Below are 27,271 nucleotides of genomic sequence, written 5' to 3'. Positions count from 1 at the left end.
TTGCAGTGTGGGCTGGTTGTGTATGGTCAATACCCTATTTCTTGTGAACAGTTAAAAGGACATAGGTTCTGCCATTCTTTAGGACATAATGACCATATATCTGGCATTACACCAGCATTGAAATTCATTCACCATATTATTTGTTTCTGTCATAATCAGCACATTTTTGAATTGACAGCAACATCCTGTAAAACACTCATGTTGCTACGGCATGTGACAGTTCACTTGCTGCTCAAACCTTTGAGATACCCTTCCAGGACAATTTGAGGTAGACTGAGCGCTTTTATCAACTATTCCGCATTCTCTTCTCATACAGTTTAAATATCAGTTTTCTCTTTGAATTTGCATTCTTGCAATATGTTTTGATGAGGGCAGAGAAGATTAAAAAGTGACTTCACAGCACAGTCCTGAATGATCAAATGACTATTATATAGTAATGGTTAGCATTTCTGGAATATAAGATAAATAAGGTAGACATCTAATAAAGCTGGCTGGATATTAGAAGATTGCACCATGACCCAAGCTGACAACATGGAAAGGTTCAACAATCTTATGGGCCTATAATTAGTGCTCTAATAGCTGGTTGAAAATTCAGTCCAGCTCAGACCATGATTTACACGTTCAGTGTAATTTTCCTTTTCACTTTATGCAATGAGATAATACAAACAATAAGCTGACTTACATTGTACAAAACAATGCTTCCAACTTCTTCAAAAGTGCATGACGTATTCTTACACATTCCACAACAAACATGAGGATCAGACGAAGGAACATAGACTTGATGCTGTTGATTAGTATAATAGAACATAAAAGTGCAATTGTATAAACATTATGACAAGAATGATCCATACATATAAAAATTACAGGGTTGATAAATTCAAAAGAAAATGACATCAATTCTTTGTATAAATAGATCTTTGTATTTCAGTGATTTCCTAAATCATGTTGGTTCGAACTAATAGTATACAGAGTGTTTTTTTATTTTCATTTGACAAAGCTGAACATTGATGCCGATAGGTAAATAGTACAGTAAAATGATCAGAATTATTTTCCATGGCATAGTTGAGCAATGAAGAACTGCCGGCCTTGGATTAGCTGGTAGCTCCCAATGTCAGCTGCCCAGTTAAGTGCCTGATTGGAATTTAATTCAGCTAGCCTTCCTGAAAAGAGTTGGTTCAGTGCTGTCCCTGGATCCCCAGAATGGAGAGATTTCTGTCACCTGCGTTAAATACCAGCCAACATCTTAGTTTTTTCATAGAAGGAGAAGCTGTCTGACATTGAGGGATGAATTTTATCAAAAATCAACAAAGTTTCAATTTCAGGCAGTGAGATGGAGGGTTTCTCTCCATTAGCTCCAGCAAGTTGTCTCACACAATTCTCCACTGGTCACCTCTAGTTAAACTTGTCTATGGTGGAACTGTAGCACCACACTCATGCTATCATGCATTCAGAAATGGTGGAAGTACTCGCCACTGCTGGCACCTCGCAGGACTCCTGCCAGCATCATATTTCAAGCTCTGCCATGAACCAGGTCAAGGCTGTCAGCCAGGAGCTGTCCTTCACAGTACACATAGTGGGTGGGGGAAGGAACAAAAATTAAACACTTCTTAAGGTATTGGAGGAATGAGTAACATTTTATTGCAAATACAAGCTCCGTTTCATAAATGGATTATCATTTTACATCATCACCTGTCTGACTGACCACCATTGTAAATGCTACTGTAAGAATTGAGATTCACAGGCTACCTGTCCTTCGTACCACGCCATGTTGGAATCCTATCTACTCTTTCACTGATGCCCAGCATAGCATAACATATTCTCACTGTTCAATGTGAAACCACTATATGATGGAAAACTTTGAAATAGTTAAAAACATTAACTTTTATTGAACAACAGCAAAGGGAAAGAAAAACAAAGAAAAGGCTATTTGTTCAGGGAAAAAAGTCAGGATGGCTTGTCTTTTCAGAAAAAAAATACACTCAGTGAATGAACAATGTGCCCAACTCACATCTATTGGAACCTGGTGTCAATTAAGTGCTATCTGTTGTGTACAATGCAGCACTGCTCTATCATGTTGAATGTGATGCTCCTCCTTCTCAATATCCTCATCTTCCTCCTCAGAAGATTGCTGTCTGTATCCCAGCTCTTCAATATCCGTCATATCTCCTCTTTGCCTGATTCGGTTAGGCAGAGCACAGCTGACTAGGCTTATGCAACACACTTCACCTGAACTGGTGGATCCAGGCATTGGAAACTCATCCTCACCAGTCCTATTTTCTGCTGGTAAAAGGTGCTGCCAAAAGAATGGGCTACATTGCTTGCACATTGATGGGGTTGCTGCCATCAAACATGATCGCAATGGGTGGCTCTTCTCTCCCAGTAAGCACCTTTGTAAGGCATCCAGCCTTTAGAATGAAGCAGGAATCTAACAGTTCTCAAGAATGCAGACTTCATGGCAGATTCTAGAATACCTGGTGCAAGCCTCTAAGATGTGGTATTGATGATCACGAATGAATTGGACTTTGATGAAATGGAAATCCTTTCTATTGATGAAATAAGCTGCATTATGATATGGCCTGCTCAGGTCAATGTGTTTACAGTGCCCTGCATGTGGGGGATGCCAGTTTTATTAATAAAACCTACTGTCTGGAATACAAACACTGACCTTGTCACATGGAAAGCAGATGAAGCAATGTGATCTGGCACAAATTGGATCGGTAACAGCCTCACTACATTTATGGATCAAGGCTCCCTTGTTGAGTTTTGCAAGAGATCAAATGCATTAAAATTTAGTTGAGCCATTATGTTGACAGCCAGTGGGATGAGATGGCCACCCACCCCTTCAGCTCATAGATTCCTCACCAGCAGATGGCATAGATCCATGATGGGGCCTCATTCCACACTCCCTCTGATTTTTCTTGTCATGGTACAAACTTCTGAGGTCCATGCATAGCAGCAATTTCTGGAACCAGAAGTCAATGTAGCTACACATCAATTGGTCATGTAACCCCTTCAAATGGCTGCGTAGCTGTTCAGATTAAGGGTACATTGTCTGTGGCAATCACAGTCTGTAGTGGCAATGCATTGCTCTCATCTGGAGGATATAGGATCAAGCATGATAGGGTCTACCCCTCCTGTATTTCCTTTTTGTTTTGAGGGGGCATTCAGCTGGGGCTTCTCCGTGTGGACACTTGGTTGGTCTAAGTACCAATGTGCCCATGTGGGGAATATCAGAAGCTGAGCAGTTTCTTAATTTTGTGAGCAGTCAGCATTCCCACTACCCAAACATGGCAACTTATCATCATCTTCCATGTTGTGGGAGGACCCTATCAAGTTGGGCCTGGGAATATCTCTGCATGGACTTTTGACTGAAGAAATAATATTCTGATGAATGCAGCACAAACCATTCACACCTGTAAATAAGAAGTTTTTAAGTGCAATAAGATTACTCTAACCTCTTCCTGTCACCTGCCATCCACATCAGCCAAGCAAGGCAGAACTGCATATGAGAGCATTTTCACAGAAACTTCCAATTCAAGGTGAGAGGAAATCAGCTCCATGCTCTTGTACAGCATATGGGGCCTTGGATTGTCCTTCTGAATTGTGGCCCACAGGTGAGGCTTTTAAGGTCATTTGTGATTATTTCTGCTTCACAGAGATGACCACATTCAATTTATATTGACCAATGACAGTTGTACACTGCATGCCATTCACATACTGGGTACTACAATTACAGGTGTCTTTAACCTTAACTGTGCAAATGCCTGATTCATGTAAAAGTAAAATCACCACAGTCCTTCCAGACTATAAGGCTGCTGTCTCATTAGAGGGAGAGACAACTGGTGGTGCTTTATGCTAAGGGTCACCACACCTCAGGTGAGGGGAGTGGCTGAGAAGGAGAGTCTTTCATTGTGACTTCAGCCAGTGCGGAAAATGAACTCATGCTGTTGGCATCATGCTGCATCACAAACCAGCTGTCCACCCAACTAAGTTAACCAACTCCACCCACGTAATTGCCCCTTGACAGTCCCCAGACAGAAAAAAACTTTGCTCCTCATTCCAGGTATGGCGGCAGCTATTTTCCATTTCCATTACAATTTTGCCATTCAGTTAAGGATAGGTAACAACACAAGTTGTGCTTGGCATAGTGAGTCATAGGCTCAGCCTCATAACTAAATGACTTCTCTGAATCTCTATGTTCCTTTCTCCCTGGAATTCCATGTTGACCTAATCAATACTGCGCAACCTCGATTCCCAGCTCAGGTTAAGTCTTCGACTCCCAATATTACCACTTGAAGCTGGCCTTACAGTTTATCCCTGCTAAAGATCGTGCCGCATTGCCCAACTTTTGAAGACAGAATGATTGTTCCCATCAATGACCTGCTACTCCTGTCATAGTCCAATTCATTATTGTTCTCCCCCTTCCTGAGTTTCCTCCCTTCATATTCTTTTTCCCGTCTGAATCTCAGTATGGTGCCTCCAGTCCCAACAGTTGACTTCTACAACTTGCCTACAACAGCAGTTTCCCTGATAACCCCTTGACCTTCAGTAAGCAGGTCCTTAGGAGTGACCATGGCCAAAGATCCAGATGGACCTGGACAAACAGCCTTGAATGTTCTGAGGAAGGGTCACTGGACCCGAAACATTAACTCTGGTTTCTCCTCCACAGATGCTGCCAGACCTGCTGAACTTTTCCAGCAACTTCGTTTTTGTTCCTGAATGATATGTGACCAGGCCCCTGACTGGACGTTCAGTTAAGCATCATATAACGGATTCATGGGAAAATTTACAAGCAATACAATAAAATAGACAGTAGCAATATGGGTTCCAAACTGGTTAAGTGATAGGGAACAGAAAGTAATGGTCGATGGAAATGATTTAATCTGGAAAAAGTTTTGAAGTAGAGTTCCCCTATGGTCAGTATTGAGACCACTGCTTTTCGTAATATACATTGCTGATCTAGGTCTTGGTGTGCAGGGGACAAAGTCAAAATTTGTGGATGATACAAAGCTCAGAAACATTGGAAACTATGGAAAGGATGGTGTAAAACTTCAAAAGGACACAGATAAGTTGATGGGCTAAGTGGATATGTGGCAGATGAGGTTCAATGAAGAGAAGTATAAGGAGGTATGCAGTTTCATAGGAAGAACTTAAACAGAAAATGTAAAATAAAGGGTAAAATTTTAAAGGCGTGCAGGACTAGATTGGCCCGGGTGCATATGTGCAAAGATCATTGAAGGTTGCAGAGCAGATGTAGAGACTGGTTAATGATACGCACAGCATCTTGAGCTTTATTAAGAGGGGCATAGAGTACAAGAGCAGATAGGTGATCTTGACCTTAAGTGAGGCACTTGTTAAACCTCAACTGGAGGACTGCAGAGAGTGCAGAAGAGACTTACAAGAATAACTTCAGGAAGGAGAAACTTTAATTATGAGAATAGATTGGAGAGATTGGAACTGTCCTCTTGGGGAGAAGAAGACTAAAAGGTGGTCTGATCGAAGTTTACAAAATCATCAGGGGTGGAGGGAGCTGCAAGTAGTAGATAGAGAGAAACTGATTTCACTTGCAGGAGTATCAAGAACCAGAGGGAAAAGATTTAAACTTTGCAAAAGAACCAAATATGATGTGAGAGAAATCTTCCCTATATGAGTGGTTCAGATCTGGAATACACAACCTGGAAATATGGTGGAGGCAGGTTCAATTGAAGAATTCAAGAGAGTATTGGATGATTATTTAAATAAAACTGATGCAGTTGAGTATGGGGAAGAGGTAGGCGAATGCTATTAAACCATTAAGTTCATTTGGAGAGCCAGTGCAGGCAGTTTGCATCCAACAGCTTTCTTCTATATAATAACACACTGTGATGTCTGTGCAGCACACTGGCTGACTTTTCATGACGCCCCAGACTGGTTGCTCTCAAACTGCAGGTATGACCATGGTCTACTCCATGGACTGCAGAGATACAGAATCCCTAACTGCCCTATGTGGCCAACTGACCAAACCTTTGGACAGAGGTTAGATACTGCCTGTGACTGATTGTTACAAGACCCCCAATTGCTGAAGTCCTCCCTGACTTGACTCCCATTAGACTTTTAGACATGGCCATTTAGCTGAAGCACATGCTGTATGTTTGCTGTGTAAGCTGTGGACATATGCTATAGGTGTGCCATTGGTGAAGCATTTGTACTGTACACTAACATATCCACGCTCTTGACTGATCACTGCTGATAACCATACCAAACTACCTGGCTTTGTCTATGCACTAAATCTTCAATAAGGCAACACAGTAGTACTACAAGCCTTTAAGTTCTGAAGGAAGCAGCAAAGTGCAAAAAGTAAGGTGAGGCACGGATTGCCCTGAGGAGCCTAGAGGGTGCAAATTAATTGAGTGATTAAGAATCGCTTAGATGTACTTTGGTCCAATCCATGAGATGGGTGCCTGTCCTTAAGTGCAAAGCATCCTGGCAGCAGCATTACTATAAAAGGTGCCAATCTGCTCCAAAGTGCAGTTTTGATTTGGAGGGGTGTTTTCTAAGTGAGCCATGAGGATTATGGTGAGGTTGGTGCATGTGTGATGCCAACCTCCATGAACAGGAGGTGCAAGCAGTGCCTGCCTATGGAACATGTCCCAAGATATTAGAGACTGCTATCCATGCTGGTGGCCTGAAGGAACAAGCAACAAGCTTGAGCTGCCAGGAAGCCTCTCTGACTTTTGTGCTAGGAACTGTCACTATATAGTTTCTCTCTGCCTTGTGGGAGAATAGGAAACTGCATATAAATCAGGCAAGATTTGGTACTAATGACATGTTAATGCATGCAAATAGGCCTCTCATTGCTCACTCGAGAAATGCTCATCTCATGATTTAAACTTGATTGCAAAGACATCTTTTTCTAAGGTTGACAGCCTAATTTTTCCAGTTTTGCCATATTTTCCCAACTGACTGCCACTGTCCACATCATTCAAGAGCTTAGAAATTCAGCTCATAGTTTTTTTTGAATTGTCAGTGAAATAACTGCACAGAGACTGGTATCCTATCACTAAGTTACCCTTTCCTTATATGTACATAGTACATGGGTTCTGACCAGCCAGCTCAGATCCAAGCCCTAGAATGAGGATACTCTCTGACAATCCTGTTTATATCTATCAGTCAGGGGTCCCTGTTTGGGCCAGCTTAACAACCCCCATCAAGGATCTCATAGTCAATCACTACATCCCTCCATCCTTAAGTCCAGGGGTAAAGGCCTGTGTAGTTTCTCCAAATGGCAGTCGTATATTGGGAAAAATCCTTGTGGGTATTAATTGTGGCATACGTCTGGGACCCCTTGTTTTGTGGTAATTTCAGATATGCATAGCTCATGCCCAGCTTCGTGAAGAACAGCACTACCCCGCCAATTTTGCGTACAAATCCTGTATGCAAGGGACTGAGTATTCACCCAGCTGTGAGGAGCGATTTACCATTTGCTTAAAATCCCCACAAAGGCAAACTGAGGCATCAGTCTTCACAGTGAGTACAACCGATGCTGCTCACTCTGCAAATTCGACTGGTTTGATGCTTTCTTCACTTTCCAGGCACCTGATTCCTGCTTCTACATTTGCCCATTAGGCAAATGGCACTGGGCATGCCTTACAGAATCGCAGAATTGCTTCCTGGTCAACATGGAAGGTGGCCTTGGCTTTTTGATAGTCCTAAGACCTTCCTAATAAATATTCAGGAATTTAATTACAGCTTCACCCATACAACCATTTTCAAATTGAGAAACATTCAGTTCATTAACATGAATCTTTCTCAACCAATTTTGCCCCAATAAGCTTGGGCCCCAACTGCCTCTCATAGAAACCCAGAACTGATGTCCTACTGTTGCATCCATCATGGAACTGTAATATCTTGGGATATGGTCCATGGGCAGTGGGCATCTGCACAGGGGCTGGCATCTTGATGCCAAGTCACCCTTTACTTACATGTACATCTGTAATGGTTCCTCAGTGTATGTTGTCAGTCTGGCCAGGGCTTGTGCAAACTTAACGTCAGGCCTCATAGGATTCCTTTGCTCTCGAGTCCGCATACCGGCAGCAACTACAATGGCTTGCCAGCCCAGATCCTTAAGAATATTTTAGCCATTTGGCCGAGGGTCAGCTTTGTTGTGGGGTTTTGTTGTGGCCTGAAGGGTCCCTCTGCTCATAATATGCCCTGCATGAGGCAATGAGGCATGAGGACCTGCCTACAATCAAGTGGTATTCCCCAAGCTCAGTCAGACTGGTGAGGGTGTCCACTTCCATTGGGATTTCCAAAAGCTCACATGCTCCACTTACGCATTTTCCAATGATAAAGCCAATTGTAGCAGCTGCTTGGGGTCCAGTTGAGCTTCAGCTAGTAGGCACATACAAAATGGATTCTCAGCATCTCAATCAGGGTTACACCAAACTCACATGCTTCTGCCAGTCATCTTTACCTTGTCAAAAATCCTAATAGATTCTCCTGGTTCTCGAACAACTGAACAAAACCGATAGCATCTCAGAATTCATGGAGGCTTGGGGTCATAATATTCTTTAAGTAAATCCAACAACTCCTGAAAGATTTTAGTTTCTGGTGCCTCAGGGCAATTTAGGCTCCAAATAACCGAAAATACCATGGGTCTGCAAGCAGCCAGAAGAATTACTCATTGCTTTTCATCTGCCCTACTGTCATTTGCCTGAAAAAACAATGCATTCTTTCCACATACTGAGCCCAGTCTTCAATGGCAGGGTTGAATGAGTTAAGGTTCCCAAATAAAGACATGATGCTAGAAATGCTTACCCCAAATCAAAGGTAACTATTGTGTGAATTTTCTTCAGGAACATACTGTTTTCTCTCATTGCCACTGATATAACTGAGTAGAGGCTGGTCCCCTCTCAGCAAGTCACCCTTTATTTACGTGTGCACAGTACATGGGCTCTACTCAGCTAGGTCAGAGCCAGTTCTCAGAATGTGGAGATTCTCTGACACTCCTGTTTATATCTTTCAGCCGGACTCCCTGATTGGCTTAAGTTAACAGTGCCAATCAATGATCTCATAGTCACTGAGATCCAGCTGGCTCTTATTTCAATTACGACAGTGAGATGACATTTTCAGCAGGTGAAATTAATTTGTGTTTGTATCATTTTGCAAATTTCTCCTTAGATGTTTTCTGGTTGCAAAATTCCAAAAAGTATGCAAACCACAGCTTGTACAAGCTAATGTTCAAAGCATGAGTTCAAATCTTATATGGTGGTTAATAAATAAATTAGGAATATAAGGCTACTGTCAATACAGCTTCCATTGATTGATAGTCACAACACATATAGTTCACTAATATTCTTTACCAATATTCAACTGGAATAATTCAAACAATATCTGAAGTTGGATATTGAACAACTAAGGACCTGACAATGGAGAGGGAGTGAATGGGTCATAACTCTTGATGAAGAACTCTATATCATCAGGAGACAAGTGAAAGTTCATAACAGTCAGTGAGCAAACAAGGAAGCAGGGAGAATCAGTAACAAAACACAGGGGATTGCAGAGATGATGGTGTGGAATTGGGAAGAATAGTTAACAGAGATATATCTGGCTCTGGTTAATGCATAGCTCAGTGCACAGCTGGGTAACTGGAAAGAGGTTTCAGTGAAAAATTAGATTGGTAAGATCATGGGCTGTAAAGAGATCAGGGAAATATAATGCAGCAGAGCGCAAGTCATAAAGAATATAGTTTGGAAGGCAGATTGGAGATGCTCAAACATACAGCATTTAGTAATTTTTTCAACATATCAGAATAGAATAACTAACTAAAGACTTTATGCAACACTGTTTTCCAGTTTTGCTGTTTTTTAAAATTTAAATCACTTACAGCTTCACATTTTGCCAAACAGCTAACCAGAGACACTTCCAGGAAAGGAGACACTGTGGCAGGGTCTGAGTTTTGCAAACAATTTGCAATGTAACATTGGTTACCCTCCAGGCGCTGAACCAGTGACTGACCTGGTTTCAATGCAGTGACACTTTGGAACACACAGACATCAGCCTTTTCTGAAACAATTTTATATGTTAATTATTTATCTTAATAAAACCATATATTTATCATCACAGTTATTCAGAAAATATAGCTTGATAGCTATTACTATTTTTAACATTAATAGATTTTTCTAAAGATCAGGGTTTGTAGCAGATTGTGATTTATAAGTTTTGGATTTAACAATGCACAAAAAAGGTAAGTCAAACTGTTGGAGTCAAATTTATTTGAAAAGATGAAGTTTCCATAGACAATACAACATATGTCAAACAATTTCAAGGTGCTATACTATGTATTTGTTTCTTAACTGAAAAAATATTTCTTAATGGCTTAATTTATATCATAAGTTCTGGATGTGAGTTTGCACGCTGAGCTGGAAGGTTAGTTTTCAGATGTTTCATCACCATTCTAGGTAACATCATCAGCGAGCCTCCGACAAAGCGCTGGTGTTATGTCCCGCTTTCTATTTATCTGTTTAGGTTTCCTTGGGTTGCTGATGTCATTTCCTGCGTTGGTGATGTCATTTCCTGTTCTTTTTCTCAGAGGATGGTAGATTGGCTCCAAATCAACATGTTTGTTGATGGAGTTCCGGTTGGAATGCCATGCTTCTAGGAATTTTCGTGTGTGTCTCTGTTTGGTTTGTCCTAGGATGGAGGTGTTGTCCCAATCAAAGTGGTGTCCTTCCTCATCTGTATGTAAGGATACGAGTGATAGTGGGTCATGTCGTTTTGTGGCTAGTTGATGTTCGTGTATCCTGGTGGCTAGCTTTCTGCCTGTTTGTCCAATGTCGTGTTTGTCACAATTCTTGCAAGGTATTTTGTAAATGATGTTCGTTTTGCTTGTTGTCTGTATAGGGTCTTTTAAGTTCATGAGCTGCTGTTTTAGTGTGTTGGTGGATTTGTGGGCTACCCTGATACCAAGAGATCCGAGTAGTCTGGCAGTCATTTCGGAAATGTCTTTGATGTAGGGGAGAGTGTTTATGGTTTCTGAGCCCGTTTTGTCTGTTTGTTTGGGGTTGTTACTGAGAAATTGGCTGACTACGTTCATTGGGTATCCATTCTTTTTGAATACGCTGTACAGGGTGATTTTCTTCTGCTCTTCGTAGCTCCTCTGTGCTGCAGAGTGTGGTGGCTCGTTGGAATAATGTTCTAATGCAGCTTCGTTTGTGGGTGTTGGGATGGTTGCTCCTGTAGTTCAGTATTTGGTCCGTATGTGTTGTTTTCCTGTAGACGCTGGTTTGAAGTTCCCCATTGACTGTTCGCTCTACTGTGACATCTAGGAATGGCAGTTTGTTGTTATTTTCCTCCTCTTTTGTGAATGTTATGCCAGTAAAGGGCATTATTGATGGTCTTGAAGGTCTCCTCTAATTTGTTTTGTTTAGTGATGACAAAGGTGTCATCCACATAGCGGACCCAAAGTTTGGGTTGGATGATTGACAGAGCTGTTTGTTCGAGTCTCTGCATTACTGCCTCTGCTAAGAACCCTGATATCGGAGATCCCATGGGTGTACCGTTGGTTTGTCTGTAGGTTTTGTTATTGATATCACTAAACAAAACAAATTAGAGGAGACCTTCAAGACCATCAATAATACCCTTTACTGGCATAACATTCACAAAAGAGGAGGAAAACAACAACAAACTGCCATTCCTAAATGTCACAGTAGAGTGAACAGTCAATGGGGAACTTCAAACCAGCGTCTACAGGAAAACAACACATACGGACCAAATACTGAACTACAGGAGCAACCATCCCAACACCCACAAACGAAGCTGCATTAGAACATTATTCCAACGAGCCACCACACACTGCAGCACAGAGGAACTACAAAGAGCAGAAGAAAATCACCTATACAGCGTATTCAAAAAGAATGGGTACCCTATGAACACAGTCCGCCGACTCCTCAGCAACAAACCCAAACAAACAGACAAAACGGGCCCAGAAACCATAACCACTCTCCCCCTACATCAAAGACATTTCCGAAATGACTGCCAGACTACTCGGACCCCTTGGCATCAGGGTAGCCCACAAACCCACCAACACACTAAAACAGCAGCTAACGAACTTAAAAGACCCTATACAGACAACAAACAAAACAAACGTCATCTACAAAATAGCTTGCAAGAACTGTGACAAACACTACATTGGACAAACTGGCAGAAAGCTAGCCACCAGGATACACGAACATCAACTAGCCACAAAACGACATGACCCACTATCACTCGTATCCTTACATACAGATAAGGAAGGACACCACTTTGATTGGGACAACACATCCATCCCAGGACAAGCCAAACAGAGACACGCACGAGAATTCCTAGAAGCATGGCATTCCAACCGGAATTCCATCAACAAACACATTGATTTGGAGCCAATCTACCATCCCCTGAGAAAAAGAACAGGAAATGACATCAGCAACCCAAGGAAACCTAAACAGATAAATAGAAAGCGGGACATAACACCAGCGCTTCATCAGAGGCTCACTGATGATGTTACCTGGAATGGTGACGAAATGTCTGAAAACTAACCTTCCAGCTCAGCGAGCAAAACTCACATCCAGAACCTCAATCTGAGCTACAAATCTTCTCAAAACTCGCTATATCATAAGTATCTAATAATAAATAGCAATGTACACCGGCACGGTGGCTCATGGTTAGCACTGCACCCTCACAGCGCCAGAGACCTGGGTTTGTTTCCTGCCTCAGGTGACTGTCTGTGCGGAGTTTGCATATTCTCCTCATGTCTGCATGGTTTCCTCTGGGTGCTCCAGTTTCCTCCCACACTCCAAAGATGTGCATGTTAGGTGGATTTCCCATGCTAAATTGCCCGTAGTGTTCACGGGCATGTGGGTTATAGGGGGATGGGTCTGGGTGCGATGCTCCAAGGGGCAGTGTGGACTTGTTGGGCCAAAGGGCCTGTTTCCACATTGTAGGAAATCTAATCTATAATATATTTCTCATTTAATGATATTGGCATAACTGCACTGTGTTTGCTGGAGTCTGGAACTTAATTATAGGCTAAAAAGACTAATATAAATCTTTTGTGAGGCTGGATGAACACAGCAGGCCAAGCAGCATCTCAGGAGCACAAAAGCTGACGTTTCGGGCCTAGACCCTTCATCAGAGAGGGGGATGGGGGGAGGGAACTGGAATAAATAGGGAGAGAGGGGGAGGCGGACCGAAGATGGAGAGTAAAGAAGATAGGTGGAGAGGGTGTAGGTGGAGAGGTAGGGAGGGGATAGGTCAGTCCAGGGAAGACGGACAGGTCAAGGAGGTGGGATGAGGTTAGTAGGTAGCTGGGGGTGCGGCTTGGGGTGGGAGGAAGGGATGGGTGAGAGGAAGAACCGGTTAGGGAGGCAGAGACAGGTTGGACTGGTTTTGGGATGCAGTGGGTGGGGGGGAAGAGCTGGGCTGGTTGTGTGGTGCAGTGGGGGGAGGGGATGAACTGGGCTGGTTTAGGGATGCAGTAGGGGAAGGGGAGATTTTGAAACTGGTGAAGTCCACATTGATGCCATATGGCTGCAGGGTTCCCAGGCGGAATATGAGTTGCTGTTCCTGCAACCTTCGGGTGGCATCATTGTGGCAGTGCAGGAGGCCCATGATGGACATGTCATCAAGAGAATGGGAGGGGGAGTGGAAATGGTTTGCGACTGGGAGGTGCAGTTGTTTGTTGCGAACTGAGCGGAGGTGTTCTGCAAAGCGGTCCCCAAGCCTCCGCTTGGTTTCCCCAATGTAGAGGAAGCCGCACCGGGTACAGTGGATGCAGTATACCACATTGGCAGATGTGCAGGTGAACCTCTGCTTAATGTGGAATGTCATCTTGGGGCCTGGGATGGGGGTGAGGGAGGAGGTGTGGGGACAAGTGTAGCATTTCCTGCGGTTGCAGGGGAAGGTGCCGGGTGTGGTGGGGTTGGAGGGCAGTGTGGAGCGAACAAGGGAGTCACGGAGAGAGTGGTCTCTCCGGAAAGCAGACAGGGGAGGGGATGGAAAAATGTCTTGGGTGGTGGGGTCGGATTGTAAATGGCGGAAGTGTCGGAGGATAATGCGTTGTATCCGGAGGTTGGTAGGGTGGTGTGTGAGAACGAGGGGGATCCTCTTGGGGCGGTTGGGGCGGGGGCGGGGTGTGAGGGATGTGTCGCGGGAAATGCGGGAGACACGGTCAAGGGCGTTCTCGATCACCGTGGGGGGAAAGTTGCGGCCCTTAAAGAACTTGGACATCTGGGATGTGCGGGAGTGGAATGTCTTATCGTGGGAGCAGATGCGGCGGAGGCGGAGGAATTGGGAATAGGGGATGGAATTTTTGCAGGAGGGTGGGTGGGAGGAGGTGTATTCTAGGTAGCTGTGGGAGTCGGTGGGCTTGAAATGGACATCAGTTACAAGCTGGTTGCCTGAGATGGTTGCCATATGGCATCAATGTGGACTTCACCAGTTTCAAAATCTCCCCTTCCCCTACTGCATCCCTAAACCAGCCCAGTTCATCCCCTCCCCCCACTGCACCACACAACCAGCCCAGCTCTTCCCCCCCACCCACTGCATCCCAAAACCAGTCCAACCTGTCTCTGCCTCCCTAACCGGTTCTTCCTCTCACCCATCCCTTCCTCCCACCCCAAGCCGCACCCCCAGCTACCTACTAACCTCATCCCACCTCCTTGACCTGTCCGTCTTCCCTGGACTGACCTATCCCCTCCCTACCTCTCCACCTACACCCTCTCCACCTATCTTCTTTACTCTCCATCTTCGGTCCGCCTCCCCCTCTCTCCCTATTTATTCCAGTTCCCTCCCCCCATCCCCCTCTCTGATGAAGGGTCTAGGCCCGAAACGTCAGCTTTTGTGCTCCTGAGATGCTGCTTGGCCTGCTGTGTTCATCCAGCCTCACATTTTATTATCTTGGAATCTCCAGCATCTGCAGTTCCCATTATCTCTAATATAAATCTTTTTCTCAGTTTGGTGCAAGGATCGTATTTAAATAAAAGCTTCTGAAGTTGTACTCCGATTTCAGATGCAACATAAATCCACACAAAGAAGAACTCACAATACACTTGAAAGTGAAAGTTACCATCCTTTCAGAGGGCTGTACACTGCTTTCTAATTAGAGGGAGATGACTGGTGATGAATTTAACTTGAGGATAATCACACCTCAGGTAAAGCATGAGGTTAAGATGCCACAGATTTCATGGTCACCTCAGCAGAATCAGGAGCTGAACACATGCTGTTGACATCATGCTGCATCGTGAACCAGCGGTCTAAACAATTTGAGTACAAAAATTCAACTGAAAAGTGCACAGTATGAGGGTCATTGTGAGATCTCGGGAAATGCATAGTCCTTGCTTGAGAGGAGATGGAAGAACTGAAATTCTTTGACCATTCCAGCAGACATTAACTTCAGAGGGACCCTGTCAGAGTGGCCCGAGTTCTACAGGGTCCCAATATGCTATCTCTCCAGTCAATTGCTGCAGTGCAGAGAAGACTTAATTGGGGAAAGCTTCCATTTGTGCCAAAAGGCTGTGATGAGTCACCACATTGCAGAAATTAACTGTGGCAAATATGTCCCTTTGTACAATCTCATTCTGGGAATAAAGTTAAAGATTTCTTTTTAGATTTTTTTCCCAACTGACATAAAAGTATCAATGTTTGTTTATTATTAACTTGGAACATTTGTGGCCGTTTTTACCTCCAAAAGTGGATAGAGTTGTGATTTGGTCAGATGGTAGCTTAGGGCATTAGAAATTTCAAATACAGATCCAGAATGTACAGAATATGTCCAATTCCTATTTTAATGGAGTCTCAAGGTGTTGACTCTGTTTCCCTCCATGGATGCTGTCAGGCCTGCTGAATTTCTCCAGAAGTTTCTATTTTTGTTTATTTCAGATCTCCAACATCCATAGTTCTTTGTTTATTTCAGCAATAACAAGGATTGGGAGAAGGGGGTACTGAGAGGCCGACAGTATGACTGATTGAATAAAGTTGTTTGGGGGAGGGTATAGGCAGGAACAGAGATAGTTGGGAAGTGGGAGGCCTTTAAAAATGAGATACTGAGGGTTGAGAGACCGTGTGCTCTTACTTGTGTAAAGGCAAGGCTGGTGGGCATAGGCAATGCTGGATGACGAGAGAAACTGAGGCTCCAGTCAAGTAAAAGAAGGGAGGAAATGTCAGGAATAGATAGCTGGGGTTGAATGAATCTCTCGAAGAGTCTGATTAAGAGGGAAATCAGGAGGGCAAAAGGGGAACATAAGACAGTTTTGACAAATAGAGTTTAAGAGAATTCAAAGAGATTCTGCAAATATTTTAAGCGCAAAAGAGTAACCAGCCAGAGAAGAATATCCCTTACAGATCAACGTGACCATTTATGTTTGGAACCACAGGAGATGGGTGAGATTCTAAATGAATAGTTCATGTCAGGTTTTACTGTGGAGAAGGACATGCAAACTATGGAACTTGGAGGAATAAATAGTGATGTCTTGAAAAGAGTTCATATTACAGAAAAGGAGGTGCTGGAGATCTTTAAACATTGAAAGGTAGACAAATCCCCGGGAACTGTTCATGTGTTTCCCAGAACTTTGCAAGAAGCCAAGGAAGAAATTGTTGGGCCCCCACTGAAGTATTTATATTATCAGCAGCCACGGGCGAGGTGCCAGAAGACTGGAGGATGGCTAATGTGGTGCTATTATTTGAGAAATTTGATAAGAAAAAGCCAGGGAATGCAAACCAGTGAGCCTGATATCAGTGGTAGCTAAGTTGTTGGAGGGGATTCTGAGGGACAGGTATTGCATTTGGAATGGCAAGGACTGATTAGGGATAGTCAACTTGGCTTTTTGTATGGGAAATCACAGCTCACTAATTTGACTGAGTTTTTTTGAAGAAGTGGCAAAGATGACTGATGAAGGCAGAGCAATGGATGTTGTCTATATGGACTTCTGCAAAGTGTTTGATAAAGATCACATGGCAGACTGGTTAGATCAGACAGGATCGACGGGGAGCCAGCCAATTGTAAACAAAATTGGCTTGAAGGTGGGAGACAGAGGGTGGTGGTAAACGGATTGCTTTTTGGACTGGAGCCTGTTATTGGTGGTGTACAACAAGGATTATGACTGGGTCCACTGCTTTTTGTCATTCATATAAATTTGGATTTGGATGTGAGTATAGGAGGTATGGTTAGTGAGTCTGCAGATGACACCAAAAGTGGTGGTCTGGTGCACAGTGAAGAAAGTTATCTTCGAGTAAAACAGGACCTTATTCAGTTGGGTCAACAGGAGGAGTGGCAGATGGCGTATAATTTAGGTAAATGTAAATGTAAAGGCATTTTGGTCAGGCAAATCAGGGCAGGACTTATTTAGTTATTAGAAAGACCCTGGGGAGTGTTGCCAAACAAAGAGACAAGTTCATAATTCCTTGCAAGTGGAGTCACAGGTAGACAGGGTGCTGAAGAAGGCAATTGACACATTTATAATTCAATTAACGCTCGTAACCAGAAGAAATTTACTAAAAACTAACAAGGTAAACTACAAAGACTAGAAACTCACTGCAGACAGAACGAGTACAGCCACAAATATTTTGAAAGTCAAGGTCTTCTGTTAGAACTTCTCCCTGAAGTTTTATTTAAATATAAAAAGTGATCAGTTAAAATTGTAAATTATTCACAAAGTTATAGACAAGCTCTATAACATTAGAAAAAAATTCAAGAAAAATCATTACAACAAGTAACAGGCTGATTATTGTAACCTAGTAATATTATATCATTTTAAAAAATGATCTGCAGATTATGGTGAAGCATACAGCATTGGAATATATTCAGCAGTCATGTTGCTGTCTAGCTATTAACAATTATGGGTGCCCATTAGCTACAGAAGTTAATTAGACAACGAGATAGAGAAAGGGAGAGATACATAGGTAAATAGCAAGCTGGGAGGTTGGTTTTGAGTGACCTTCATTGATTTTTTAAGGATCTATTGAATATAAGCGTAAATCAGAACACAGAGGCATAAAGGAGACACGAAAAATTTAGCTATACAAATAAAAATAACCACAATAATGCAAGTAAAAGTAGAAACTTGTTAATGATACAGACAGATAATTTCCTTAACTGGGAACGTGTTTATATGCTCAAGGACACAGTCACTGGACATGGGACTGCAGGAATTTTCTCAGTTTTACAATGGAAACCATTTATCTTAACTGCCAATTGGCCTAGCTTTTTTATGAGAGACTAACACTAACTGTCTCATATTGTTTATGGTCATTTCATATTGTTTATTTGTGCCAAGTGGCAAATTCCAAAGTATATTAAAATGATAAGAAACCTTCATTTATTAAAAAGTCTCTCTTGAACTATATCACTATCCCTATGGATAACATCCAGATTTGAGCTGCCAAATGGCAAACAGCATCTTTGTCATTAAGTCTCAAAAAAATCTAACCACTGCCCTTAACATTCCATGGCATGACCATTGCTGAATTTCCCACATCCGGGTGGTTAGCATTGACCAGAAATTGAACTGTAATAATTTTGTAAATACCATGGTTATAAAAGCAGTTCAAACTAACAATCCTGCAGCAAGTAGCTCACATTCTGACTTCTCAAAGCCTGTCCACAGTTTACATGCCAGATCAAAAGAACGATGGAACATTCACTATTTTTCTGGATATGTAAAGCTCTACAACACACAAAATGCTTGACTTCATCCAAAAAAAACAGCCCAACTGATTACTACCATATCAACAGACATTCACTCCCGCCACCACTGACACTCAATAGCAGCAGTCTGTATCATGTACAAAGTGCATTGCAGAAATTCACTAAACTTCTTCACACAGCACCTTCTAAACCCACAACCACTACCTTTTAGAAAGACAAGGGCAGCAGATACATGGGACCACAACAACCCAAAAGTTCACCTCCACGCCACTCACCATCCTGAAGCCTGTTAATATATTGCCATATCTTTAGTGTCACTGAGTCAAAATCCTGGAATTCCCTGACTTAACAGCATTTTTGGCACCTATGCCAAGTGGATTGCTGTGGTTCAAGAAGACAGTTCACTGCCATCTTCTCAAGGACAAATAGGGATGGGCAATAAATGCTGGCCAAGCAAGCAACCTCCACATACTCTGAATGAATTAAATTAGAGAACAAAGCCTTTCCCTAACTCTATCTGTGACGAGTGTTGCTTGGAAAACTGATCCCAATGAATATTGCAGTATTTTTGAGTAATTAAAACATGAAAATTGTTCAAGCGATACCTACAAATATAGACATAACCTAATGTTTAGCTAAAACATGATATTTAAGTGCAGTTATACTGAACATTGACATCAAAAGTTGCAGGGATACTGGACTATATCCAACTACATTGAAGCCAAGAATTATGATGCAACCTCTTTAAAGGTGTCTTTCATCAGTTAAATTTGCATCTGAAAAAAAGCATTAACTCATCTCCAATAATCAATAGAGAGCCACACTGAGGTCAACTATGTGGAAGAGCTAAAGTCAATATGGAGCTTATCAATTCTGGGGCTTGTGGGTGAAGTACATGCTTAATATGATCTATGGGACTACCCAGTAACCAGGTAGGCCTACATTCATTATGTAGCCTTCTCATGAGTACAGCATACTACAGTACAAATGTTCAGTATTTTAACAGGAAATATTTCTACTGATATTAAATCTGGCAGCTGTGCCACATAGAGTGCCACATTTTAAGTCAGTACTACATACGGTGCCAGGAGAAACCATGTTATCTTTATACCTCTATGGTTAGACGCCACACATGCAATGGCATAGACATTGTAGTTAATTCTCATGGGTGTGTGAAGAATATTGACAAAGGGGAGACAACAGATTGACTGAAACATCAATTGTACAAACATTGGCACTTTACCAACTTGACCACAGGACAAGACCTTTTCTTAAAAAGTGCCAGGTCCTGCTGGTCTTCTGTTATCAATGAATAGATGCAGCAATACGCTATTCTAAATAATAAGATTAATTTATATTTCTTGAAAGTCGATGACCATGGAAACTGTAATAGACTCATTCAGAGAACTAGTTAGAGGTTTCAGCATTTGCACTGTGCCAGTTGCAAATTTCATCCTTTTAAAATCTGAAATCGTATTAAAAGGGGACTGGGCATTTTGGCTACCCTTTTCTGTCCTGTGTCTTGACTCACTTTCTAGTGGCATGCCAGGTTATTGGTTATAACACACAAAGTTCCATGACTAATTTTAATTACTTACCACTTTACATGAGATAATTGTATTGTTCTCACAGTTGCAGGCTGTAAAATAAAACAAAATTTAAATTAATGGGAAATTCTGATCTTTTCAAACATTGTTTCTAATGATGCACAATTACTACCTCCCCATGTACTGTAGCATTTCAAGAAGACAAAAGGAATGGAATATAAAATTAGGGAAACTTTGTTAGAGTTGTACTTGCATTAGTGAGACCATGCCTGGAGTACTGTGTACAGTTTTGTTCTCCTTATTTAATATGGTATACAAATGCTTTGGATGCAGTTCAGAGACCTTTCACAACCTACAGCTGGATGCAGGAGTTATCTTATGAGAAAAGGCTGAACAATTTGGAGTTTAGAATAATAAGTGGCAAGCTTATTGTGATCCTGAGAGATCTTGACAAGGTAAATGCTTAAAGGACATTGACCTTTGTGGGGATACTAGAATAGAGGGGCACAGTTTAAAAATAAGAGGGCTCCCATTTAAGTCAGAGATGAAGACTTTTTTTTCTCAGAGGGTCCAAATCAATATTTGGAGCTTACCAAAGTCAGTTGGAGGTAGTTTCATTAATTTTTTTTTCTAGGACACAGATGGACAGATTCTTGGATATCAAGTGAGTTAAATAGTAACAGAGGTAAGTAGGACTGTACAGTCGAGATCACAATCAGATCAGCCATCATTTTATTGAATGACAGACCAGGTTCAAGGGTTGAATGGCCTCCTGTTACTCCTATGTTTGCAACCTAGCTCACCACTACCTTCTCAAGGTCACTCCAGGGACAGGCACCAAATGCTGCCTTACTCATCAATTCCCACATTCTATGAAAGAATGCAATTATATAAAAAATGATTCAAGTTACCACATTGCCAATCAGGACAGCAGATTCCTGAAATAGGTTTCTTCACTAATTTAGTTCCAACTGTACAGATCTTATCAGGAGGAGGACACAAATTTTCATCACACTCTGAAATTAAGGAGAAAATAGGAAAGCATAAAAAGTGTTAAAATGCAATATTTCAAAGAAAGATTTACCAAGTTATTGCATAATTTAAATTAGTAGATACATCTCTTTCAAAATTTCAGAACAAAATAGACTGAAGCAAATGACAACTGGAACCAAGAATACAAAAAAACATTAAATATTTGGTTCAATAATTGCAATGGCATTGTATACTCCAAGTAAACATAATTGTCAAAAGAATTTTCTTACAGGAATTAACCTCTCATGGAAATATGCAGTAAAAGTTTGAGCAGAGATAAAAGCCTAGCAATAAAAATGAGAAACCATCAGGATTAGAGGAAACAGGCATATCTAAATGGAAATGAAAGGGGGAAAAAAGAGATCAAGTTCACAAAATACAAACAGAGGGAGGCTCCAAATTACAAAAGAACACATTGAATATTTGCTCACAATTGACAGGCAATGTATCTTGTTGTGGCCTTCTTCCATTCTTCCCATCCTTTACAAAGCCTTGCTCATACAACATGCACTAGACTCCATGGAGAGAATACAGAGTTAATGTTTTGAGTCCAGTCACACTTCATCAGAGGGTCCAACTCTCTGAAGAAGGGTTACTGGAGGTATTCCATTTTGGTACAACAAACAAAGATAGGGCTTATATAACTAATGGTAGGGCCTTGGGTATTGTTGTAGAAGAGGTACCTTTCGGTGCAGGTACATAGTTCTTTGAAGTTTTGATCACATATTGGCAGGGGGAGGTTAAAAAGGCGTTTGGCACACTTGGTGTCATTACTCAGTCCTTTGAGTACAGGATTTGGTAAGTTGGTCATGTTGAGGTTGTACAGGACATTGGTGAGACCTCTTTTGGAATACTGTGTCCAGTTCTAATCGCCCAGTTGTAGCAAGGATATTATTAAGCTGGAAAGGGTACAGAACAAATGTACTAGGATGTTGCTGGATATGGAAGGTTTGAGTTATATGGCAAGGTGGGTAGGCTGGGAGTTTTCTCATTGGAGCGTTGGAGGTTAAGAGGAAACCTGATAGAAGTTTATATGATAATGTGGGATATAGAGTTAATATTAGTTGTCTTTTCCAAAGGATGGGAAATTTCAAGAATGCCGGAACATTTTTTAGGTGAGAAGAGAGAGTAATTTTTTTATACAGAGGATGGTTCGAGTGTAGAATGAGGAAGTGGTGGATGTAGGTACAATTGCAACATTTAAAAGATATTTGGATATGTACATGAATAAGAAAGGTTTGGAGGGATATGGGCTAAGAGCAGGAAAGTGGAACTAGTTTAGTTTGGGTTTGGACTGGTTGGATTGAAGAGTCTGTTTCCTTGCTTCATGACTCTATGACCCTATGACTCCATGATTCGAAACATTAACTCTGTTGTTCCTTCACAGATGCTGCCAGACCTACTGAGTTTCTCCAGCAACTTCTGATTTTGTTTCAGGATTCCAGCATCCATAGTTCTTTGAAAAGCTCAGCAGGTCAGGCAACATCTGTGAAGAGAAATCAGAGTTAACCTTTCAGGTCTGGTGACCCGTCCTCAGAACACTGCTAAGCTTCTCCAGCAACTTCTACTTTTGTTTCTGAATTACAACATCTGCAGTCCATTTGGTTTTTATCCATAGTTCTTTTTGTTTTGTTTTATGCATTCAGCTCCCTTTTTCTATTATAACTTTTAGCACTGTTATACAAGCACATTTCTCCTAACACTTTTTCTGATTAACATACATAAAACACACTCAAGAAGTTGGGATCTCCTGTAAAAGATGGAAAACTATTTGTTTCTTCAATGATAAATGCTTTATCATTTGATTAACACCACTTCTATTTCAAAATACTCATGAAACTTTATATGAATTGCTCAGCAAATAGATTACAAATGAGAAAGTTCTAATTGCACTCACCACAATGGTATGATGGACAGCAGCGATCAGTGGTGTTGAGGTCTACTGCAAGAATATCTCCCTCATTGCACATCGGAACTGGGTCAATACATGACTCACACACTGAATTGGAAAGGAGCATCTGATACTTATCATGGGTTTAATCCACACTAAATATATTGTCTAATATTGATCCATCTACTTAAAAAAATCATGATGCAGTATTGACTAATACAGCCAACAAGTTTCACACACAAGCCATGATTTTTAAACCAATTGTAGCTAACAAAAGTATTTATTGATTCAACTTATTCTGAGGTTCAATAACTATGTCAGTTGAAAATATCTAAGGACTGTTGTCAAATTTGTGATGTTAAAGTGGAAACATGTAAACCATTTAATCCTATGGTAGAAGCCCCACTGTATCATGTCTCCAGTATTAAGATTTTTGGTACACCTTTGGTTCCATAGCATGTTGTGATTTTAAAATGGACCGTAATTAGGTGATATCAATTGAGAATAGGGAACTGTCCAAGACATCAACATTTCCATGAGTCGCAGAGCATGACAGAAAAATCAAAAACATCACGCAATCCTCGCACTGCGCCTGTACGTGTAACATAAGGAAATGTAATGTAACAGCAATTATATTTGTTGCCTTACAAAGAGGACACCTTCTCTTCAGGCCAAATCTCCCCTGGAATGGCAATCAAAGACTGATTGTGTCTCTGCTTCTTTTCACTTCCACGATGTTGGCGATCTGCTCTTACGGGCCTGAACTTTTGCTGCAGGCCTCTTCAGAAACATGGCGAGTGCTTAATCTAGTAACGTTCCAATACAGTGCAGGATCAATGCTAGAGGCTAAATAGCAACTGTTGTAATCTTGGAATTAAATATCCAAAGCCTTAATGTGTTGGAGTGAAGGTAACAGGACTAGGGATGGTCAGAGTGTTAAATGACAGGTAGGTGAACAAGGAAGTGGAGTGATAATTGGGTGAGGGTTAGGGTAGGAGATAAGCATGTAAGGGGCTCATGTGGATCTGGGGGGAGGTTGGGCATAGGTGTAAGTGCTAAGGTCGGGAAGGCCAGCACCAGATAATTGGGTTGGATCAGATAAGGTTCAGCTAAGGTTATGTCAGGTCAGGTGAGATCAGGTCAGGAGTCACAGGTGATGTCAGTTTAGGTTGGGGGTGTCAGGTCAGGTTGGATTAGGAGGGGTCAGGTCAGGTCGGAGATGGGTCAGATTGAATTAGGTGGAGTTATGAGATACAGGATTGAGGGGATATTGGATCAGGAGGGTCAGTGCAATGCTCTGGCTGTCATGTCAGGGTGAACTGGTGATGTCAAGTCAAGATGGCGTATTGGGTTGATGGGGTTGTATCACGGTGGATTGGAGACCATGCTGGGTGAGTCAGGTCAGTGGGATCAGGTCAGGCCAGGAATGCGGTGGAGGTATGAGTCAGGGAGGTCAAGCTGGGGTTATCAATAGGAAGTTTTGGCAGGTGCAGGTGGTGGGGGGATGTCCTGGAGTTTTACTGTTACCCAGTGGTTAGAACTGGTTTTAGTTCATGTAACTTTTCCTGGGTAACATTCAGGTAAGTAACTAGATCCCTGGAGAGTCCACAAATCCAATTCAATTCAAAGTTGTAGACATTTTTAACAGTCTTCCAAACAATAGGTAAGTACCTATTCTGAGTTGATTACTGCATAGTCAGCATGTAAAGATAACTTGAGTGGTTTTGCAGTGCAATTGTCAGGGTACATTGCAATGACTATCTTCCAATCAAAGGATCTGGGCAATAATCTCTATTGCATAATACACAGAAGCATAGGAGAAAGAATAGGCTATTCAAGCCATTGAACCTGCTCTGGCATACAATATGATTATGGCTGATAATCCACCTCAATGCCTTTTTCCCACAGTACTCCAAAATCCCTTATGTCACTGACATTGAGAAATCTGTTAATCACTTCTTTAAACAGGTTCAATGACTGAGCTTCCAGTGCCCTCTGGGACAGAGAATTCTAAACATGCACAACTTCGTAACTAAAAAAGTATTCTCCTTATCTCAGTTCCAAGTGGCAATCCCCTTATTCTGAAATTGTTTCCCCTGGTTCTACTATTTTGTATGTTTCAATGAGATCACCTATCACTCTTAAATGTTCTATAGAATATAGTCCAATCTCTTCATTGTTCTATCATCCCAGGGACAAATCAGTTGACTATTATTGAAGATGGCAATTTCCTTGTGGAAGGCAAGCTGATTCACATAAGATTGCAAGCTTTAGTTCATGTAACATGTGGGTCTGCCAGTGGAAATCAGTTTTATTTTGCTCTGGAAACGAGTAGAAAATGTGAACTGAAAGCCCAAATTTGAACCAAGTATTCTTACCACACTGAAAGGAGAAACAGCAAGAATCATCTTTTCGCACTTCAACAAGAAATTGGTCTTCTCTACATGCTGGAGGTGAACTAGTTGGACAAGCCAGAGGATCACATTCTGTACGCAAACAACAATACCAAAAATACCATAAATAATTGAGTTCTCCGCTTACAAACTCAACCAGAACAATGAACATTTTACACATGCCACACTGTAGGACAGTATTTATATAAAACAAATTAAGAACGTACAGGAAAAAATGAAATTGTTAAATAAATTCCAGTTTGAACGATACAGCTGTATCAGTTTGTGTCTTCAGCTTCAAACAATTAATTTACTCTAAATGTGATGATATTTTTAACATTTTCCAACATACTTCCAGCTTATATTTATACAGGATATTTCTAACACATTTGCAACCAATTATTTAAACTATACACCAAGGTGTGCTTCTTGCTACGAATCATTGGTGACTGTGGATCAGCCAACTATTGCATACCAAGATGATTTTTCATTTTGTCAACTTTAACCAGATCCTAATCCTTAACCATTAGCATTGCATCATCACTGAAAGTGGAAATGCTCCCAAAGCTCCATAAATGTCAATCTAATATTTTCTACAAACTTACCACATCGGTATTCAGGACAACAAGAAATGGCACTATAGCCTATCACCAATTTATTTCCATTTTCACATGTCAGAACATCAGTTCCACAGATGGTCAAATTGCACTCTGCAGAAAATACACACAGTTAGACAGTTTTCATTTCTCATGTTCGTCCCCTTTTCCAGAATCATTCCATATGCCAATGAATTGCATACTTCATTATACAAGTTCAAAATAATATTTTAATTTATTTAGCCTGCATTTCAATCTAAGACAAGGCATGGAATCCCAACAGTGTGGAAACAGGCCTTTTGGCCCCACAAGTCCACACTAACCCTTGCAGAATCCCACCCAGACCCATCCCTCTACAACTCACCAAATCTACATATCCCTGAACACTTGGGGTAATTTAGCATGGCCAATTCACCTAACTGGCACATCTTTGGACTATGGGAGGAAACTGGAGTGCCCTGAGGAAGCCCATGCAGACATGGGGAGAACATGCAAACTCCACACAGACAGTCGCCCAAAGGTGGAATTAATGACAGGTCCCTGGTGCTGTGAGGCAGCAATGCTAATCACTGAACCGCCATGCCACCCCAGATGGTAGAACTTTTGCAAATCGATTGAAGGGAGTGGAACTGCAGAAGTCGACATTACTATCCACTGCATTGATTCTGCATCAGATTCTATGGATGGAATTGTGAGTATACTTGCAACAGGAATCTACACCTGGAACAAACAACAGCAGTACCCTATTGAAGAAGCAGAACTCAGTGAAACTCTGGCCAGAGTGACTGTGGCCCACGCCAGTCTGAAGGAAATTTCCAGCAAAATTATTATTTTTGCTAGTACCCCTTCCCACACCCTCCTATTATCTCATGGAATAGGAGCCAAACTAATAAAGTTCCAGTCCTTCAGCTGCCCACAACAGAAACTCTGCAAAACTGAAAGGCAGATTGAACAAGAAAATACCTTAAATAAAGCTTTTCATTACCTTCAAAGAAGTAGAAATCCTGTCGATTAGGGAACCAGTTCAAATTATAATTTCCTAACTAGAATCAGGTTCCAGTAGTGCCCCTTAGGTTGGTATCAATTTTTATGCATCACTTTGTAATTACTGGTCTGACTGAAATTTCACGTTGTCTAAACTTATAATATTCCATACA

The 27,271-nt window shown here is 41.6% G+C and overlaps 1 protein-coding gene across 1 annotated transcript in view; it reads right to left on the bottom strand.

The window, feature by feature from the left end:
- Positions 1-27,271, bottom strand: part of otogl (otogelin-like) — a 209,331-nt gene that overhangs the window by 14,198 nt on the left and 167,862 nt on the right. Inside the window, exons 45-52 of the mRNA XM_059652231.1 lie at positions 26,124-26,228; positions 25,504-25,611; positions 23,132-23,233; positions 21,114-21,218; positions 20,254-20,294; positions 17,544-17,607; positions 9,866-10,044; positions 683-784 (exon numbers count right to left, since the gene is read on the bottom strand). Coding sequence (XP_059508214.1) covers positions 683-784; positions 9,866-10,044; positions 17,544-17,607; positions 20,254-20,294; positions 21,114-21,218; positions 23,132-23,233; positions 25,504-25,611; positions 26,124-26,228 — 806 coding nt within the window. The remainder of the gene's footprint in view (positions 1-682; positions 785-9,865; positions 10,045-17,543; positions 17,608-20,253; positions 20,295-21,113; positions 21,219-23,131; positions 23,234-25,503; positions 25,612-26,123; positions 26,229-27,271) is intronic.

Source organism: Stegostoma tigrinum, chromosome 18 (genome assembly GCF_030684315.1).
Source record: "Stegostoma tigrinum isolate sSteTig4 chromosome 18, sSteTig4.hap1, whole genome shotgun sequence".
Classification (NCBI taxonomy): Eukaryota; Metazoa; Chordata; class Chondrichthyes; order Orectolobiformes; family Stegostomatidae; genus Stegostoma; species Stegostoma tigrinum.
Note: the sequence above shows the minus strand (reverse complement) of the source record. Positions and strands in the feature narration are given on the sequence as shown.